A 20,354-nucleotide genomic window follows, 5' to 3' on the forward strand; every position below is an offset into this window, starting at 1 on the left:
AAGAAATTAATAAACAATAGAAATCCTCATCCTCTTCCCACCATCTGGGTAAATGATTATATGGGTTATAAAATGGGAAAAGGGAAAATTTGGTACCCTCATAGGGGACGTCCCAAATATGACTTAAGTTGACAAACGTAATTTACAGGGGATTATATTACTGGTAAGAGAATGGTTGGAATTAATGGAAAAAGATACTATAAAAAGAATTAAGTTTATGAGAAAGAATGCGTAGAAACCCTGTTACTCATTGGTGTCCTAAGTTAGATAAAAACATCTTAAGAAGATATTGGGACAAAAACATATGATGCACAACTTTCCCTCCCCAAAATAAAGATTATAGATGGAATTTAGAATGCACCTGGTTTTGTGAGGGATGGTGCTGTGCACTTTAACACTTTACATTGGGCCGCACAGCTGCTATATTAAGTACATGCATGATAAAGCTGTTCGAATATCCTTTATTCCTTTTCCAAATGAACAATAGGTTCATGCCTATAGAAATATGAGAATCATTAAAGTTTTAGTTGATTATAAGTTTAATTGTTAGATTTATGTTTTAAATATAATTGTTAGAACTTTTAAAATAGTATTTACAAGTTAAAAATATATATAAGGTTTGTTTAGCTAATTTATGCTTGCTGGTAGTAATAAGTTTAAGGTTGATACGAGGGCAAGAGGAAAAGAAACACAATGGTGAAAAACGTCAAGAACAGCGAGTCACGGACTAATTGACCACACAACAGATATAATCACCAGAAAGAATTGGCTGACAACTGAGTTTTATTTAACTTTGTAGATTATTAATTTTATGAGAACTGACGTAATTTTAAGAAAAGTTTCCATTTAACTATTGGTTTAATAATTTTAAAGGTTTATGTAGTTAAAATGCCCACATTAATCCCCCCCTCCCCTGTGTTGTGTAACAAATAAAAATGCTGTTTCCAGTCTGAAGGCTGCTTCAGCTGCTTTAGCTGCTTTGGCTGCTACAGCACTGACAGCCCGCAGGCTGAGAACGTGCTTCAGAGGAACCGAGTTCTCTGCCTGTGTTTTTTACTTTTGCCGCTTCCTCGTCCCTCTTTCAAGGACCCCCAACTCGACTGGAGCTGGTCTCCGGCAATTGGCGCCTAAACGTGGGGCCTGAATTAGGGTAAGCACAAAGGTTGTTGCCTTTGTGGGAGGTTGGCCTTCGTCCTAGGGTGCTGCAGACCCCTCATCAAGAGTGACGGGTTAAGAGTGGGGACGAATAGTCAGAACTTTTGAGCAGTTTAGAGCCTAGCCAGAGGAAGAACAATGGGAAATTCCCCGTCTAAGAATAGGAGCCTGTATATATATTGACATTCTTAAGTACACTTTAAAACAGAATGGGATTAAAGCTAGCAAGCCACAGTTGGCTGAGTTTTTGATGTTTGAACAAGAGGTTAGTCCATGGTTTCCTGATAAAGGAACTTTAGATTTAGAGGTGTGGGAAAGAGTAGGAAAAAACATAAATGATTGGTATAGATGTAATGGAGGAAAATATATGCCAATCTTTGCTTTTCTTTGTGGGGAAGAATTAATCAGGCTCTTTTTACAACTGAGCCTTTAGAGACAGAGCATAAACCACCCTCGTATTCAACTTTTGAATAATTGTCTCTTGAAGAGTCTGTGCCCTTAGTGCCAAAACCAAGCTCACGAGCTGGTTCTAAGTGTAATATTAAAGAAACCACACTCCCCACTGCTCCTCGTATACTGGTAAATTTGGTAGAGCATAACCTTTCCAACTCTGATAATGAGTCACCAGACAATCAACTTAGCGCTTCAGATCAAGAAGATCTTGAAGAGGCTGCTGCTCATTATCATGATGATGATGATTATTCTGTATTGACTGTAAGTCAAAAACTTAAATTAAACAAAGGTCATAAAAAACATGTTACAGTCTTTAAAGGAGCAATGAAGCAGGCTCAAAAGGAGGACGATTTTTCTTATTCTCCTGTGTCTTATGAGGAAGATGAGCCTAGATGGGAGCCATTACCCTACAAGTTATTTAAAGAGTTAAAACATGCAGTTACAAATTATAGCCCTATATTTTCTCAAAAATTTGTAGATTTGGTTTTCCAACAATTTCATAAAAATTTTCCTTCAATTTATTTAATTCATTATATAGATTATATTTTCTTGTTTTACAAGGACAGGGCTTATTTACAGGATGCCATTACTTAATTGATTTTTGATTTACAGTTTTTCTGGCCTTAAGGTGGCTCCAGAGAAAATTCAAGTTTGATCATGTTTTTCTTTCTTAGCTGCACAATGCTTCTTTCCTTTCTTAAAAGCAGTGGTTTTCTTTTTTTAATTACATGTGCTACTCTTTTTCTTTGAAGGCTCTGGAGTTTTGTGAAGAAAAGCAGCCATGGCACCAACCAGACTCCTTTTGAGTCTACTTGCTTTTCTCTTAAAAACCTCGAGAGTCAAATAGTTTCATTTTTAATTGTTGGCTCAGCTCTTGAGCTCAGTAATTCATTTGAAAGATAAAAATATAGACTAAGATTTACTTGTTTAATTAAGTGGTTTCAAATTTTCTCGCATCCATTTGGTATCTTAAATAGACTTCTAATTCTTTTCTAGTTTCATCTGCATATTTCTTCATAAAAATTTATGGTAAAATTCTATGCTATCTTTTGAAGAAAATCATCTTAACATTTTCTTGAAAAAGTTTGCATATTTTGCTTTATAATGTAAACTTGTTATCTTGTTTTCTTTTAGGCAAGGTGAGGCCTCATTAATAACTCTTTTGAAAAAAAAAACACAATCTAAACTTGACTGTCTTTTTTATTAGTGAGCTTTTTTTACACCTTAAACAAAACTTATAAGATCTTTGTTTGTTCTTGTTTATGTCTGCATATATGTGTGTGTAAGCTGTATGTAATGTCTATATGTTCATGTCTGTTTGTGTAATTGTTTTATGTACAAGGTACCTAATTGGCTTATAATTAATGCACGCTCATTAAATAAATAAGTATATTTTTCAAGTTCACGTGAAATTTTTTACAGTTTTGATAAATGTATTTTCAAAATTTGATTCAAACCTTTTACCTAAATTTATTTTTAGGTCAATATGTTTCTTTGTTTTCTCAGCTTTGCCTCCTGGCCATGCTGGGAGAAATAATATCTTTTGGACATAAAAAGTGAATACTGCCCTCTGCCTCTCTGGATTCCACTTGGCTTTAAATGCCATGTGGAAACCTGGGACCTAAAATAGTTAGTAAAAAGAAACCTATGCCAAATATCACATTGGCCTTTGTTAACATTAATTAATTAGAGTATAGATTTAATACACCAAGTTTTTGGCTGGGAAACCATAAATATGTATTTGGTTAATTTAGTTAAAACTAAAACTGGGTTTTGTGTAATGTGCTTTGATAATTGGACTTGTATTTATTAACCTAAACGTATAAAGATGTTCTTTTCAACACACATTGTTGTTTGGGTTTATTAATCAAACAGGACTACTAAAGGTTTTTTTTACTTAACTGTTCTTGATGCAAAGTTGTAATAGGTTTTTTGTTTGTTTATTTCTTTGTTTTGCCCCTCAGATAATTGGTTTAAAAAATTTATTTCATAAGTTCTTGTGCTCTTTGCCTTTAAAACCATTTATTAGTTTGGTTTTATTTTTTGTAGTAATTTGATTTTATTCAATTAAATGTTTTAAGCTTTTTCTTATTTAACACAGCTTTCCAACATTAAATTTTGAAACTTTAAAATAACTTTGGGAGATTCCAAGGGCCCTGGAGTTTCTCAAAGGATATGTAAAAGATGTATCAAAACTAATTGGCTTATTTAATAAATTTGACTATATAGAAAAGCATTGTCAATACTAAAGGTGTTATAGTTCCTAATCTTCCTTTGTTCCATTTGGCTTCCTGAGATCAGGAAAAAATAAAAGTAACAACTAACCATTCTCACTTTTTAGGTGGAGATCCTAATACTTATGAGAAGCCTCATTTTTCACAACCTTTTAATTTTTTAGCTTCTTCTTTTTTTTTTTTTTCCTTTTTGTCTTTTTTCGTGACCAGCAACGGGATCGCAACCCTCAGTGTCGCGCCCTTACCGGACCGGGACGGCAACGGGATCGCAACCCTCAGTGTTGCACCTGCACTGCACTCAGCCAGTGAGCGGCCGGTCTGTATATGGGGTCCGAACCCTCGGCGGGAGCGCCTCCACGCTCCCAAGCGGCGCACTGTAGCAGTGCACCACTGGGCCGGCCCAATAATTTTTTAGCTTCTACTGAGAAAATGCCTTTATGATTTTCTTCTCCCAATGTTCCTCCTATTAAACATTATGTTTCTACAGGTTATAGAACACTGTTGGCTGATTCTCCTAGCATTCCAAATTCCCAATTTGGTAATGGCGAGCTGACCACCTGTTCGCCAAACATTAGTCGAGATGTTTGGACTTTATTTTTTTGGTTTTTTTTTTTAGCAAATTTTAATGATTTTCATTTAAGCATTATGCCATCAATTTCTCTGCTTTCCTTTATTCTGATATGTTTACAGGAAAAAGCTCATACACAGGACGAGTTTCTTCTTGATCTGGTTTCCCTAATTGGTTTAATTGTGGTTTTAAAAATAAAACTGTTGCATTTTATTATGATAATTATACTCAAAAGGTATATGATTGGTCTATTTCTAGCCCTGGTTATGATTATAAAAATTATTTAAATAATAATACTGCAAAATTTAATTAGAACTATAATATTTTGCCCAAGCCAGATCCTATTCATTATTGGTATACTCCTGGATGGGCTACACCTGTTTGGATAAATAATAACACCGGAGCAACTCCACAAACACAATTACCATTTATTTGTTGCTTTAAATATAACTAAATTTCATAGGCCACAAAATAATAGAACTTATTATATACAAGCATGTGTACATGCTCCTTATGCTATTTTGGTTTATAATAATTCAAACCAATTAAATGTAACTTATTCAGAAGCTATAACCCATGTTGATTGTGTTAATTGTCCCATTACTAATTGTTTAGATCCCTTTTTCCTTCGACAACATTATTTTTTGTTAAGACGACCTCCTTATGTTTTACTTCCTGTTAATATTTCACAATCCTGGTATGCTGATCCAGGGTTTGCCGCTTTACAAAAGTTGGACTATGCTTTGTCACATCCTAAACGTTTCATTGCAGCTTAAATTTTAGGTATTTCTGCTTTAATCGCTATTATAGGATCTGTTGCCACTTCAACTGCTGCTTTGGTGCAACAAGTTCATACTGCTGAACATGTTAATGATTTATCTTTAAATGTTTCTACGGCTCTTTTTCAACAACAAAAAATAGACAGACAATTAGTTGATAGAATTAATGTATTAAAAGAAGCCGTTTTGGGCCGGCCCGGTGGCGCACTGCTACAGTGCGCCGCTTGGGATCCGGCGAGGGTTCGGATCCCACATACAGACCGGTTCCTGCTCACTGGTTGAGCAAGGTGTGGGAGCAACACCGAGGGTTGCGATCCCATTGCTGGTCACGGTCCGGTACGGGCGTGACACTGAGGGTTCCGATCCATTGCCGGACATGAAAAAAGACAAAAAGGAAATAAATAAAATAAAATAAATACAATAAAAGAAGCCATTTTCTTTTTGGGACAAGAAATACAACATATTAAAGTTCAACTTGCAACTGCTTGTCATCATAGTTATGAATGGATTTGTGTGACTCCCCTTCCTTATAATGATTCTCTTGGCAACAAATCCAGATGCATATAAAAGGAATTTGGAATCATTTTACTTTAGGAGTTGATTTAACAAGTTTACACCAAAAAATATCCGACCTTTCTCATGCTCATCTTCAATCTATTGTCCCCGAAGACGTGGCTAACGGTATATTCCAGTCCCTTCACTCTGCTTTTAAGAGCACTTCCTTGTGGTCTTTGATACATTCAGTTGGCATGTTTATAGCTATAATAATAATTATTATTGTTTGTTTTCCAGTCCTCATCAGATATCTCGGATATGCAATAAGAGTGACTCAACAAGAGCTGCTCACGCTAAAGCTTCAAAACAAAAAAGGGGGAGATGGCGCGGTCCACGCCATGGCAGGGTCTTGAAAGGAATAGCTTGGGCTGCCCTTTCTGAGTTGGCAAGGCACCGGAGGGAGAGCTGCTGGCAGGACCACGGCTACCAGCACTTGCTTTCATTGTAAAGATCTCTGTTTTCACTTTCTCTTTTGATGTTTTGGTCAGCGTGGCAGTTTCCTGAGTTTCCAAAAGGTGCAAAAAATGACACTTTTGGTCAGCATGGCAGTTTACTGAGTTTCCAAAAGATGCAAAAAATGACACACAAAGAGTTGTTGTTGTAAAATTAGATTATCCCACAAAAGATCCAGGAAGATTGAACAATTCCAAATTGTCCCTTTTGAGTCAATTTATTACACCAATGGGTGTTTTAAAAACACCTTATGAATAGCCATGAGCAATTGTTTTTACCGAAGAAATTAATAAACAATAGAAATCCCCATCCTCTTCCCACCATCTGGGTAAATGGTTATACGGATTATAAAATGGGGTAAGGAAAAATTTGGTACCCTCCTAGGGGATGTCCTAAATATGACTTAAGTTGGCAAACGTCACTTACAGGGGATTACATTAATGGTAAGAGAATGGTTGGAATTAATGGAAAAAGATACTATAAAAAGAATTAAGTTTATGAGAAAGAATGCGTAGAAACCCTGTTACTCATTGGTGTCCTAAGTTAGATAAAAACATCTTAAGAAGATATTGGGACAAAAACATATGATGCACAACTTTCCCTCCCCAAAATAAAGATTATAGATGGAATTTAGAATGCACCTGGTTTTGTGAGGGATGGTGCTGTGCACTTTAACACTTTACATTGGGCCGCACAGCTGCTATATTAAGTACATGCATGATAAAGCTGTTCGAATATCCTTTATTCCTTTTCCAAATGAACAATAGGTTCATGCCTATAGAAATATGAGAATCATTAAAGTTTTAGTTGATTATAAGTTTAATTGTTAGATTTATGTTTTAAATATAATTGTTAGAACTTTTAAAATAGTATTTAAAAGTTAAAAATATATATAAGGTTTGTTTAGCTAATTTATGCTTGCTGGTAGTAATAAGTTTAAGGTTGATACGAGGGCAAGAGGAAAAGAAACACAATGGTGAAAAACGTCAAGAACAGCGAGTCACGGACTAATTGACCACACAACAGATATAATCACCAGAAAGAATTGGCTGACAACTGAGTTTTATTTAACTTTGTAGATTATTAATTTTATGAGAACTGACGTAATTTTAAGAAAAGTTTCCATTTAACTATTGGTTTAATAATTTTAAAGGTTTATGTAGTTAAAATGCCCACATTAATCCCCCCCCCTCCCCTGTGTTGTGTAACAAATAAAAATGCTGTTTCCAGTCTGAAGGCTGCTTCAGCTGCTTTAGCTGCTTTGGCTGCTACAGCACTGATAGCCCGCAGGCTGAGAACGTGCTTCAGAGGAACCGAGGTCTCTGCTTGTGTTTTTTACTTTTGCCGCTTCCTCATCCCTCTTTCAAGGACCCCCAACTCGACTGGAGTTGGTCTCCAGCAGCTGGGAGCCATCAACAACTAAGTAAGGAGTATGTCAAAAACATTACCTGCATATGGGTGGCCCATCACAACCACCACAATAACCACAGCTGCTGCGAGAGCAGCTAGATGCCACAACCACTGTACAGATGGTCCACCAGCTACTGGAGTGCATTGACACAAGGAGAGTTACCAGTAGAGACCAAAGAAAAGAGGAGGATGTCTCTTTCCACAAAACCCATTCCAGAGAGACAGAAGAAGCATCTGCTATACGATAATATTGGGGGACCTGATCATGCCTCTCAGCGTTTGACAGATCATCGAAGCAACAAACAGAGTAACCATTACTCTTTCAGAAGGAGAGAAGAAATCTAGGGTTATCAGAGGTGGGCGGGAAGAGGGAGAGGGGAATGGAGAGAGATTGGGCAAGGGGCATAAAGCATAAGTACGATTTGCAACAATATGTATGCAAGTAATATTGATTTGATCCACATATGTCAATGTTGAACTTCAAAAATATATATAATCAATTATGATTCAATAGAAATAAATAAATAAAGCTGAATTGGGCTGGCATCTAATTTTTTTCCTTCATTTTATATCAAAACTTTGATAAATTACATCTCCTTTATTTCTCTATTTAGTCTTTTCTAATGTGGAAACCATAACATGTAGGGATAAGTACATAAAACATACATGTACAATAAAGTTAATAAGCATAAAGTGAACACGTGCATAATCACTGTACAGATCCAGAAATAAAACATTACCAACACCCAAAAGCCCAAATCATACTTTCCCATACCTTCACTAGAGCTCACCAGTATTTTGGTTTTCAGGGCACTTCTTCCTGTCTTGCTTTTAAAAAATGATTCTAAGAACATGTGTTCATTCTAAAAAGCAGCTTAATATGGTCTTCTTTTAAATTTTAAATAAAAGGAATTATATTGTATGTATCCTTGGGTGTCTTGCTTCTTTTGCTCAACAAGAAGTTTATAAGATTGCTATACTTGTCACATGTGTCTGTAATTTATTTTTTTTTACTTCTTTACAGTATGCCATTGTCTGACGATACCCCAATTTATTTCTCTATTCATTACTTATGAACATTGGTATTATTTCCAGTTTTTATCTTTAATGAATAAGGCTGTCTTATATTTGTATCTTGGTACACATGTACAAAATATCTGCTTGTGTAATATACTCAGAAGTGGCATTTCTGAATCAGAGAGTGTGCGTGTCTTCGGCCTTTTTATGCAATATTAGAGTTCAAACTTTTGCTGCAATTTATATGCTTATTAGTAGTAATTAAGAATTCTACACATCCTACAAAAATTCGGTAACATAAGACTTTTTAACTTTTCCTCATCTACGTACTATATAGTTGTATGTTATTTATCTCTCTGTAAATAAGTTGGAGGGCCTTTTCACATATTTATTTGCCATTTGTATTTCCTATTTTGTGAAGTCTCTCTCTCTTTTTTTTTTTTTTTGTCTTTTTAGTCTTTTTCCATGTCCAGCAACGGATCGCAACCCTCAGTGTTGCCCCCGTACCGGACCGGGGACCGGCAACGGGATTGCAACCCTTGGTGCTGCTCCCGCGCCTCGCTCAGCCAGTGAGCGGGAACCGGTCCGTACATGGGATCCGAACCCTCGGGCGGGAGCGCCGCCGCGCTTCCCAAGTGGCGCACTATCCAGTGCGCCACCGGGCCGGCCCCTCTCTTTCTTTTTTAACCAGGTTTTCTTTTATTTCTTATTGACCTTTAGGACAATGTGTCCATGCTCCTGTTAGGCATTTCTGTCTTTAAAAACTGTAGCCATTTTTTTTCCATAATGTCTTACTTGATCTCTGGCTCAGTGACTCAGCACTGTTAGGGGTTGAACCTCAGTCTGCTAAACTCTGAGGATACCTGGACATCTCTCCCTCTCTGTCTCTCTGTCTCGGTGTATCTCACTCTGTCCTCTTCTCTCCCTCTCTCTAACAGCCTCTGTTCTTCCCTCCCTTTCCTTCCTTTCTCCCTCTCCTTCATTTGCTTTCCAGTCTTCTGTTGGCTCCTAAACAAAGCATTTGATCTTTATCTTTCTTTTAGAAGAATTCTTTACTGTCGTTCATGGGAGGACAGTTTTCCTAGCCTGGATCAACTAAATCCATAGGTCACCTTTTAAGGGATTAAAAAGTGGAGAACACTAAGAGACAGATATCAGACAGGAAGTTTCCTTTTTGTCTTTTTTCGTGACCAGTAACAGGATCACAACCCTCGGTGTCGCGCCCATACTGCGACCGGCAACGGGATCGCAACCCTCGGTGTCGCGCCCGCACCGCGCTCAACCAGTGAGCTGACTGGTCTCTCTATGGGATCCGAACCCTCGGCGGGACTCTACCCAGCGCACCACCAGGCCGGCCCCAGACAGGAAGTTTCAATCATGTTGTTTTTACTTTCTACTCAAGATAACATCAAGTAACAATGCGATGAACTCCCAGTGCTCTGCCAAGGAAGTCTCTGCCCTGAAAATGTTTTAAAACACCCAAACTGTGACTGAATCACACACCACATTATAGGAAAAGCAGAAAGAAAGAGATTTGCTCACTGTCAAGACCCATGAGCAGGACCAGGTCACTGCTTCTCTCTCTTAGGGAGTGGGTTGTTTCGATTTTTTTTTTTGTACCTCTGAAGACGGAGAGTGATGACCTCCAAATCACACCTTGTCCTTTCTACAACTGGGAGCACTGGATATACTCTTTATTAATCAGCAAGCAATCAGATTCTACCACCACGTAGAAAAGTTCGGACTGTCTCAGGCTTTATACCCTTTCCATGGAAATCACACAGAGTATGAGAACTGACCAGAGCCATTTTATTACATCCATGTCTACTATCAGTTGAAGGAACATTTGCATATAGCAGGTGATCAAAATCTTGGGCTGTTGAACAGCGCATATCATCCACCGGTTCCTAGGTATAGTCCTCAATCCATCTCCCCATGGGTGTAAACCTTTGAAAAGAGAGCCTTACAGGTCTCACAGGTCTTTGCTACTTTCCCTTTTGTTATGTCACCTTCTTGAGGCAACGAACACAAAACTTATCATTTGCTTGAAGAGCAAGAAGAAAGCTAAAGAGGAAAATAAGGAAAAGGGGAGGGGAGAGAAAAACCAATGAAAGCTAAAATATCAGTCCAGTTCCTGACAGGACACAGATGACCCACTCAAAGAGTGATTGAAGTGCATTTAACAGAGGGACTATTTACAAGGGCAAAGCCAGGATAAAGGGGACTAACAAGGGATGACAAAGCACCTGGACAGTGGCATAGCAGTGACCAGGTAGGCATATCACACCCCAATAGCCAAAAAACAGGCAAGGAAAGAGTAGGTGCCAGGATGTGACAAAGACCAGAGATGCTGGAGGGAGCTGCATGAAAGGAGCTGTGACCCGAGGTAGAGGAACAAGCTGCTGAGAAACTGGCCCAGCGGGTGGAAAGTGGAGGAGCACGTGCCTCCCTCCGGTCTCCTGCTGATGCTTCCGTTGGATGAACTCTACCAGAACCTGGGGACAAGGGAGCTCTTCAGTGTCAGATAAAAATACACAGCTTAACAGAGTCCACGTGAATTCTGTAATGTGACATAGTTTGAGCCTTTGATAGAATGAGGTGAATAGGGGACATAAAATGTTTCTTGAGAAAGTTCTTAAAATACATATATACACATAACTTTTATATAACATCACCTTCACTCTAGAGCCTTACACAATATGTTATAATTTTAATATTATAAATATATTACATGGATTACATTTAGCAGAGTAGATAACCGATGGCAAGTAGAATCAGGTCATTTTTATTCATTCATTTATTCATTCTTTTAACAAACATTTTGAACAGCTGAAATATGCCACAGAATCCCTCTGCAAGACAATATCAAGTCCAATATAATCTGACATAAAAAACTAGTGAGGTCTCCAGATTACATTTAGATTAACTTTACGCTGGAGTTTTTTGATAAAGGAATCTCAAAACATTTATGGTGTGTGCATTTTTTGACTCTGGTTCTGAAACATTTTTTCTTTACTGACTTGGGTATCATCTGCTCTCCTCATGATATTTTCCCCAGAAACATTTTATCCTTATTTCTAGCATTACTTTACTTTAGAGCCTCATTTCATTTCTAACATGGAACTGTAATATCAGAAAAGCATTTCTGACAACTTTTTTGATTAATCAATCCTTCAAAACATTTAATAACTAGTCAGTCTCCCAGCCACCGTACAAGGGCAAAGGAAATGAATCATAAGTCTCTTCGCTAGTGATGGATAACCGCCCCCCACCCCCCGCCCTTCCTCTCCAGAAGTACTTCCTTGAGTGTCAGTTCTGTACAAAAATGGATTCTTTTATGCCTTGGGTAGATTGGCATAAGGCTGCTTTGTATGATCAGATAAAAGAAGATTTATTTGAAGATTTATCAAATAAATCTTCTTTTATCTGATCATACAAAGGATGATCACAGATACTGCAGTGATGCACAGATACTTGGGAAAGTCCTCAGCCCCCTTACCTACAGGCTGTCTGTTTAATGAGAGCTCTTTTTACAAATCTACAGGCAAGAATCCCAAAATCCAAAACTCCAACATGCCTAGAGAGTGTATCAGGCATTTCTTTCCAAAACGGAAGTGCTTTGTCTTTGACCGGCCTGTAAGGGACAAAAACCAGTTAATTCATATAGGAGAAGTGCCAGAAAACCAACTGGAGACGAAGTTCCAAGTGCAATCAGAAAATTTTTGTTCCTATATCTTCACCCATGCAAAGACCAAGACCCTGAGAGAAGGAATCATTGTCATCGTATAACTTCGTATAATGTATGCTATACGAAGTTATTACGAATCAGAAAATTTTTGTTCCTATATCTTCACCCATGCAAAGACCAAGACCCTGAGAGAAGGAATCATTGTCATCGTATAACTTCGTATAATGTATGCTATACGAAGTTATTACGAATCAGAAAATTTTTGTTCCTATATCTTCACCCATGCAAAGACCAAGACCCTGAGAGAAGGAATCATTGTCACTGGAAATCGTGAGTCACCTTTGCCCCAAAGCATGTCTCTCCTTGGTTCAGTGTGTGTGATGAAGCTATGACTATTCTATGGGTTTGTCAGTAATTTTGTTTGCTTCTGTATAGAAATGTGGAGCAGCAAATTTTTATGCCACAATTGAAATTTATGTAAACAGTACTTGACACTAATGATATAAGCACAAAGTGCTGTTAAGGAGAGAAATCTGTTTGATTAGAAGATCTATAGTATAAGTATTTCCCAGTGTAGATGTATGAGATATTTTTAAAATTTACACCAGTCAGAAAATAAAAGCAGGCCTTAAGTCCCAAGCAAGTTCATTGAGTGTGTGAGAAACAAATTTAAATATAATCTATGTACAGGGCCAGCTTGACAAACATGCAGCCAGTGCAGTCATGCAGTCCACATGTTGAAATGGGCCCATGCTTGGTTCGGTGTTCTATGCTGCCGTCTTCAAATTCCTGATGATATTTTTTACATGAGGACTTGCATTTTCATTTGGAGCTACAACTTGTGAATTATATAATTTACTTTCTTTGTCTCATAAACTCTTTTTTACTTTATTTAAATGGGAAAGTATTGTTTCAGAAAACCCTAAAACATATTAATTGAAATCACTAATTTAATTTGGTAATGTGGTGAATCTGAGATCCATAAAAGAAAGAGTGTGTAGAAGAAACAGAGATGTTATTATAAAGAGAAAGATGAAAAAGGAAGAGGAAGAAGAAAACAAGGAGGAAAAGAAAACAAAGATAAATAAGATTTTTGTAATTTTTAGATTTCTGATCCTTAAAGCTTGTAAAAAAGAAAGAACTTTCTATTTATTCCCTAAATATATGCCTTCAGGGCTGGGGACTCTAGTGGTGACCTACGTGGATGCCATCAACAGTAGAGCAGTGCCTTGTTTGGAGAACGCAGTGACAACTCTGGCCCAGCGTGAGAACGCAGTGGCCGTGCAGAAGGCAGCCGACCACTACAGCGAGCAGATGGCCCAGCGCATGTGTCTCCCCACAGACACGCTGCAGGAGCTGCTGGACGTGCACGCGGCCTGTGAGAGGGAGGCCCTCGCAGTCTTCATGGAGCGCTCCTTCAAGGATAATACAGGGGAGTTCCAGAAAAAGCTTGTGGTACTTTTAGCATTTATCCTTCCTGAGTTCTGCCCTTCTAAATGATGCCTCAAGTCTACCTTTCTGACCCATGGTTCATCTCCTTAGCATTGTAGAGAAACCTGCATTTTGGGGAATGAAAGCATTCTATGGGCTTAAGTTCACTCCTGTTCAAAAAGATGAGCACATTTTTTGCCGCAAAGCAAATTACAGTGAGGTTAGCAGCTTAAAGAAACACACATTATTAGCTCACGTGTCAGAAGACCATGTTGAGGTGCTTGGTTGCTCTACTCAGTGTATTCCAGCTGAAAACAAGGTGTCAGATGGGCTAAGTTCTCAACTAGAGGCTCAGAGGAAACCCCTTCGTCTTTAAGCCAGCAGCGATGCATCAGATCCTTCTTCTGTTTCTAATCTCTCTGACTTCTTCTTTTCTTAGCATTTGGAGACAACTGCTTTAAAGAGCTCATGTGATTAGGCCATGCCCAACAGGGTGCTCCCCATTTCTTAAAGTCAACCTGGGCTATGGAACATAATCTAATCACAGGATTAATGTCCATCGTATTCACAGGCCCAGGGACTGGGAAGGGTATGGACTCCAGGGGAGAAAAAGCTTATTGGACACCTTACTTCTGCTTGCCATAGGCACTTTGAGTTTGTCTGGGACTGACCTAAAAGCGATAAAAATCTCTTAATTTATACTGAGGAAATCCAGCTGGATTGTAATTAACAAGTACTACAAAAAAACATCTGTTTCTATATCCTCACACATTCAAACCCTCACTGAAAGAATTCATGAAGGGTTCAAAACTGTTCAGAATGCACTTAGCTCATTCTGGGGAGGTGATTTGCCATGTATACATTTTCATCCAGAGCAACCCAAGTTCTCTGAGCAAATTTTCCTTCCAGCCAGGACTGAACTTTCTATTGCTCATTGTTGGCATTTGGGTTCCTGTTAATCATGCTATAGCTGAAAGAGCCATAGAGTTCATGTCTTTCAACACCATAATTTACAGATATTGAACCTGATCACAAGAGCATTAAGGGACTTTCCAGAGGTCATACAGAGAATTGATCAGAACAGGGAATAAAACAAGTCTCCTGACTCCTAGTCTATACCTCATCACAGTCTACTCTGAGGCCATCAGACTAATTCTTCAAGAGGATCACAGTTGGATCTTCCTTTCTAAAGGCTTCTTTCCGTTGTATTACCCTACATTTTCCTGGCAGGACACCATAGAGAAAAAGAAGGAAGATTTCTCACTGCAGAATGAAGAGGCATCTGTCAAATATTGCCAGGCTGAGCTTAAGCAGCTATCAGAGCCCCTGATGGAAAGTATTTCAAAAGGAAATTTCTCTGTTCCTCGAGGCCACAATCTCTACTTAGAAGCAAAGAAAAATATTGAAAGGGGCTATAAGCTAGTGCCCAGAAAAGGAGTTAAGGTGAGGAATAAAGAGGGGTGGGAAGGGGGGCCACAGAGTGTAGTCAGATGGTCTTTGTTTCTCCTTCTAAAAATCTAAGACCACAGCATCATTAGCGAAGAGAGATCAGAGCATGGTGATATCTCAACATTTTTAGTTTTTATATCCATAATTAATTATATAGTATTAAGTAAGCCATAAATATTTTTTTTTCCAAAGAAAGAATTTAGAAAAAGTTCAGTTGAAAGAGAATATTTCTTTCATTTTTTCAAACAGATTTATATTTTTTGTGCTGAGTATGTGGGATATGTTATCAAAGAAACAACTTTTGTTCTCAAGAAGCTTATCATCTCACCTGAGATGGATGAATTAAGAGTTGAATGGATATGATGAGATTACAGTTACCATACTAGAAATAATGATGACGGTGAGCATAGTGGCTAACACACACTGAACATTCACTTCTATAACTGGTATAGTTTCAGGCAGTTTTGCTGGATTATCAATTTAATTCTCAGAATAATGTAAATTAGGTACTAAGATCGTCCACCTTCTGCAGTTGAGAAATGTGATGCATGGAGAAACTAATAAGTTGCATAAGATCATACCGCCAGCAAGTGGTAGAGCTGACAGAGCTGCTCTGTGCATTGGAAGCTCAGAATTCTTTTCTTTTGAGGAATCTGCATGCCGTTTTCCATAATGGCTGTTCCAATTTAAATTCCTACCAACAGTGTATAAGGATTCCTTAACTCCACATCCTTACCTCACTTGCTATCTTTTGACTTTTTGATAATAGCCATTCTAACAGGTGTGAGGTGATATCTCATTATGATTTTGATTTGCATTTCCCTGATGATTAATGATGGTGAGCAATTTCTTGTACACCTGTTGGCCATTTGAATGTCTTCTTTTGAGAAATGTCTATTCAGGTCCTTTGCCCATTTTTAAATCAGGTTATTTGTTTCTTTGCTACCGAGTTGTATGAGTTTCTTACATATTTCAAATATTAATCCCTTATCAGATATATGAGTTGCAAATATTTCCTTACATTCTGTGTGTTGACTTTCATTTGGTTGATCATTTCCTTTGCTGTGCTGAAGTGTTTTAGTTTGATGTTTATTTGTTTAGTTTACTTGTTTATTTTTGCTTTTGCTGCCTGTGCTTTTGGAGTCACAACCAAAAAATCATTGTCAAGACCAACGTCAAACTACTTTCCCCGTATGTTTTCTCCTAGTTTTACAGCTGCAGGTCTTATGTTTAAATCTTTAATTCATTTTTAGTTGATTTTTGAGTATGGTGTGAAATAAGGGTCCAAATTCGTTCTTTTGAATATCCAGTCTTCCTAGCATTATTTACTGAAGAGACTATTCTTTCTCCATTGTGTATTCTTGGTGCTTTTGTTGAAAATTAGTTGACCATATATACATGGGTTTATTTCTGGGCTCTATATTCTGTTCCATTGGTCTATGTGTCTGTCTTTATGCTAGTACCATGCTATTCGATTACTATAACTTTGTAGTAGATATTGAAATCAGGTAGTGTGATGCCTCCAGGCTTATTTTGGTTGCCCAAGATTGCTTTGGCTATTTGGGGTCTTTTATGATTCCATATGAATTTTAGGATTGTTTTTATTACTTTTGTGAAAACTGTGATTGGAATTCTGATAGGAATTGTATTAAATCTGTAGATCACTTGGGGCAGTATGGACATTTTAACAATATTAGTTCTTCCAATCAATAAACACAAGATAGCTCTCCATTTATTTTCTGTCTTCTTCAACTTCTTTCGTAAAGGTTTTAATTTTTCAGTGCAGAGATCTTTCACCTTCTTGGTTAAATTTATTGCTAAGTATTTTATTCTCTTTAGTGCTATTACAAATGTGATATTTTTTAAAAAATATTCTGTTTTGGATAGTTGTTCTTAGCGTGTAGAAATGCAACCGATTTTTTAATGTTGATTTTGTATCCTGCAATCTTACTGAATTTGTTTATTGTTTTAACTGCTTTGGGTGGACTTCTGGGTGTATAGCCAAAGGAAACAAAACAAAATCATTATCTTGAAGAGATAACTGTAGTCCCACGTTCATCTCAGTATTATTCACAACAGCCAAGATATGGAAACAACCTAAGGGTCCATGAACAGATAAATGGATAAAGAAAATGTGATATAATGGAATATTATTCAGCCTTAAGGAAAGGAGATCTTACCATTTGTGACAACATGGATGAAGCTGGGGGACATTATGTTAAGTGAAATAAGCCAGACACAGAAAGATAAATACTGCATGACTCAATTTTATGTGGAAACAAACAAACAAAAAAGTCAAACTCATATTAACAAGAATAGAATGGTGGTTACCAGGGGCTGATGGGTGGGGGGAAAAAAGAAGGTATTGGTCAAAAGGTATAAATATTCAGTTATAAGATGAATACATTCTGGATACCTAATGTACAGTATAGTGGCTATATTTAAGATAATGTATTATATACTTAAAACTTGCCAGTTGAGTCGATCTCAAGTGATCTCACCCACCCCCAAAAGGTAACAACTATATATGTGGTGATGGATATGTTAATTAGCTTGATTGTAGTAATCATTTCACAAAATGCACTTATATCAAAACCTCGCGTTGTACACTTTAAATATATACAATTTTTATTTATCATTATACCTCAATAAATCTAGGGAGAAAAACTCAAGGCAGCCTAGGAAAGCTTTCAGGGAGGTGGTAGCTACTAGTTGAAGTTTCAACAGATCCTAATTAAGCAAGGATCGGCAAGCATCAGGAAGAAGAAAAAGAATGTGCAGATAGAATGGAGGATGTGTTTGTACAATCGCACATAAATCTGGCTGCTGCAACCTGGGGAAGGGAGTGGGCAGCATCACTGGGAGAGGAGGCTGCTATACAGGGTTTTCATATCTTGCCAAACAGCTTGGGCATTTTGTGGTGGCCACAGAAGGAAAAGAACTACTGTGGGATCCTGAGCAGGATACAAAACTTACATGGTCATTTTTGTGGTTTTATTGAAAAATAATTTCCTCAACAGAGGACTAGATATTTACTGCCTGACATGTCTTTGCTCCTTTTTAGTTCCGCAGGCAAATGAAGTCCTCCAGAACTTCCTGCAGTCTCAGGTAGCTACAGAGACATCCATCCTGCAATCAGACAAAGCCCTCACTGATGGAGAGAAGGCCACAGCAGGTACAGGAGCAGGAGGGCTCAGCTCTCAGAGGGGAGGTGTGTCCCTGCAGTGCTCTCTTATTGATCAGACAGGAAGCTTTTCCTGAAACAAGAGCTTCTCCTATTATGAAGCACATGCTCTGCTAAATCTGAAAATAACCAGGGGAGTGGGGTTGCACCTCCAGCAAATCAGTGCCTTTCCATCACATTCTGAAATTCCTTTTGCTGGTGTAGGTGGTGGGAAAATTCAGAGATTCCCTATCCCCCTACCTCCCAGCATTTTTAAAACTCGGTTTGTTCTGAGCTCAGGAGGGCAGGACTCAGGCCTGACTTGTTTTCCTCCCTCTCTAAAACCTTTGTGGAACAGCCGAGTGGGCCAAGAAGGAGGCAGCTGAGAAGGAGCAGGAGCTGCTTAGACAGAAACAGAAAGAGCAGCAGCAAATGATGGAGGCTCAAGAGAGAAGCTTCCAGGAGAACATGGCCCAACTGGAGGAGAAGATGGAGCGGGAAAGGGAAAACCTTCTGAGAGAGCAGGAAAGGATGCTGGAGCACAAGCTGAAGGTGAGTCTGGACGGGGCTGGGTGGTGCCTGATGGACAGTGTCTGATGGACAGTGTCCTGGTTCCTCAGGAAGAAAAGCACCAAAATTTTAAGCACAGTCATTTTTCTAGAGGGAAACCTAAAAGGATGTTTCACTAAAATCTCCAATACATCTGGATCCTACTGAGGCCTATAAATCTATAAGATACCAGCCCCTCTGTAGTATTAGGCTTTGGAGGGTACAAATGACATCTCCCAGGATGCTGGGCTGCTATTTGCTGTGATTATAGGATAGTATCATTGTGTACCACTAAATAGAACCTTAGTTTACTAGTCAAATAGGACATTAGGGTTCTGGGCACAACCATCAGAAAGACCTGAAGTAGATCCGTCTGTTCTAAAAATATCATATTTGGCCTGATATGAAATGGGGGATGGTGAAAGCTCTGAATCTGATCCATTTGTTTTTATATATGTCTGATTCATCCTATACAACTAGAGTAAAATAAATTCTTTGTCCCAACCCGGAGCTTTATAACCAGTGTTCTATGCAGGCTCAGCTGTTCCCTTCATTTGTTAGAGAAGCATGGCCATGCTACCCCTGTGGAATGAAGAATTAATTAGAATCCAACCTGCATTCCCTCCTAAAGGGCATTCTTTGTGCTGTAACAAAACTCGTCCTCACCCCAAGTGAGAGAGTGCAGAGGGAACCTCACAAAGCGATAAACCTTGGATACTGCCATTATTCAAGTGCAAGCATAAGAAATATTGGACAAACTCATCAAAGAGTGCTCTTAGGTGGTAAAGAAATGGACACACATGCTTAACTGCCCAAGTTGTTAAATACAAAACTCTGGTTCTTAATAGTCTAGGGTTTTCAAAAGTGGACTCTCCCCCTTTTATAGGTCCAAGAAGAACTGCTTACTGAAGGATTTAAAAAGAAATCCGAGGAGTTAAATAAAGAGATAAACCAACTAAAACAAAAGATTGAATCAACTAAAGAACCCTGTGTGGTTTCAAATGTCCTCGATATGGTTGGTAACCTTATCACTACAGTACTGCCTGCGGCTGCTAAGCTAGTGTGTAAAGGTCTGAAATGTCTCAGCTCACATGTTAAATAGGCTGAGAATTCCTGGTAAGGAAATTGCAAAATAAGGAGTTGTTTGTTTTAATGGTTTAACACTGTGACTCATGTTTAAAGTATATGTGTCATTGAAGTTTCACAAAAAACGATTACATTGTGTAATGTTGAATATACTGCTTATTCTGATTTGAGCATCACATATTGCACACAGCTATTGATATTCAGTACCGTACCCCACATATTTGTACAATTCATTGTGTTTCAATTAATTTTTAAAAAAGGAAAAAGTAAAAGAAAAAAGAAATAATAGACTTCCATGTTTAAAAACACGTAAAAAAAAAACAGTTAAGGAGGGCTTGTGCGAAAGCTTGTACCTATAAGAGTT

General features: G+C 38.1%; 1 protein-coding gene across 1 annotated transcript in view; it reads left to right on the forward strand.

The window, feature by feature from the left end:
• LOC103600849 (guanylate-binding protein 4-like) overlaps positions 1-20,092 on the forward strand; it is a 22,264-nt gene extending 2,172 nt beyond the window's left edge. Inside the window, 10 exon segments of the mRNA XM_008585188.1 lie at positions 1,643-2,021; positions 2,743-2,747; positions 12,169-12,322; positions 12,554-12,642; positions 13,487-13,767; positions 14,974-15,186; positions 18,265-18,367; positions 18,714-18,907; positions 19,791-19,994; positions 19,996-20,092. Of these exon segments, the coding sequence (XP_008583410.1) occupies positions 1,643-2,021; positions 2,743-2,747; positions 12,169-12,322; positions 12,554-12,642; positions 13,487-13,767; positions 14,974-15,186; positions 18,265-18,367; positions 18,714-18,907; positions 19,791-19,994; positions 19,996-20,040 (1,667 nt within the window). The 3' untranslated portion in view covers positions 20,041-20,092.
• The last annotated feature ends 262 nt before the right edge of the window (positions 20,093-20,354 follow it).

The sequence above is a fragment of the Galeopterus variegatus genome, unplaced genomic scaffold (assembly GCF_000696425.1).
Source record: "Galeopterus variegatus unplaced genomic scaffold, G_variegatus-3.0.2 Scaffold3483, whole genome shotgun sequence".
Lineage (NCBI taxonomy): Eukaryota > Metazoa > Chordata > Mammalia > Dermoptera > Cynocephalidae > Galeopterus > Galeopterus variegatus.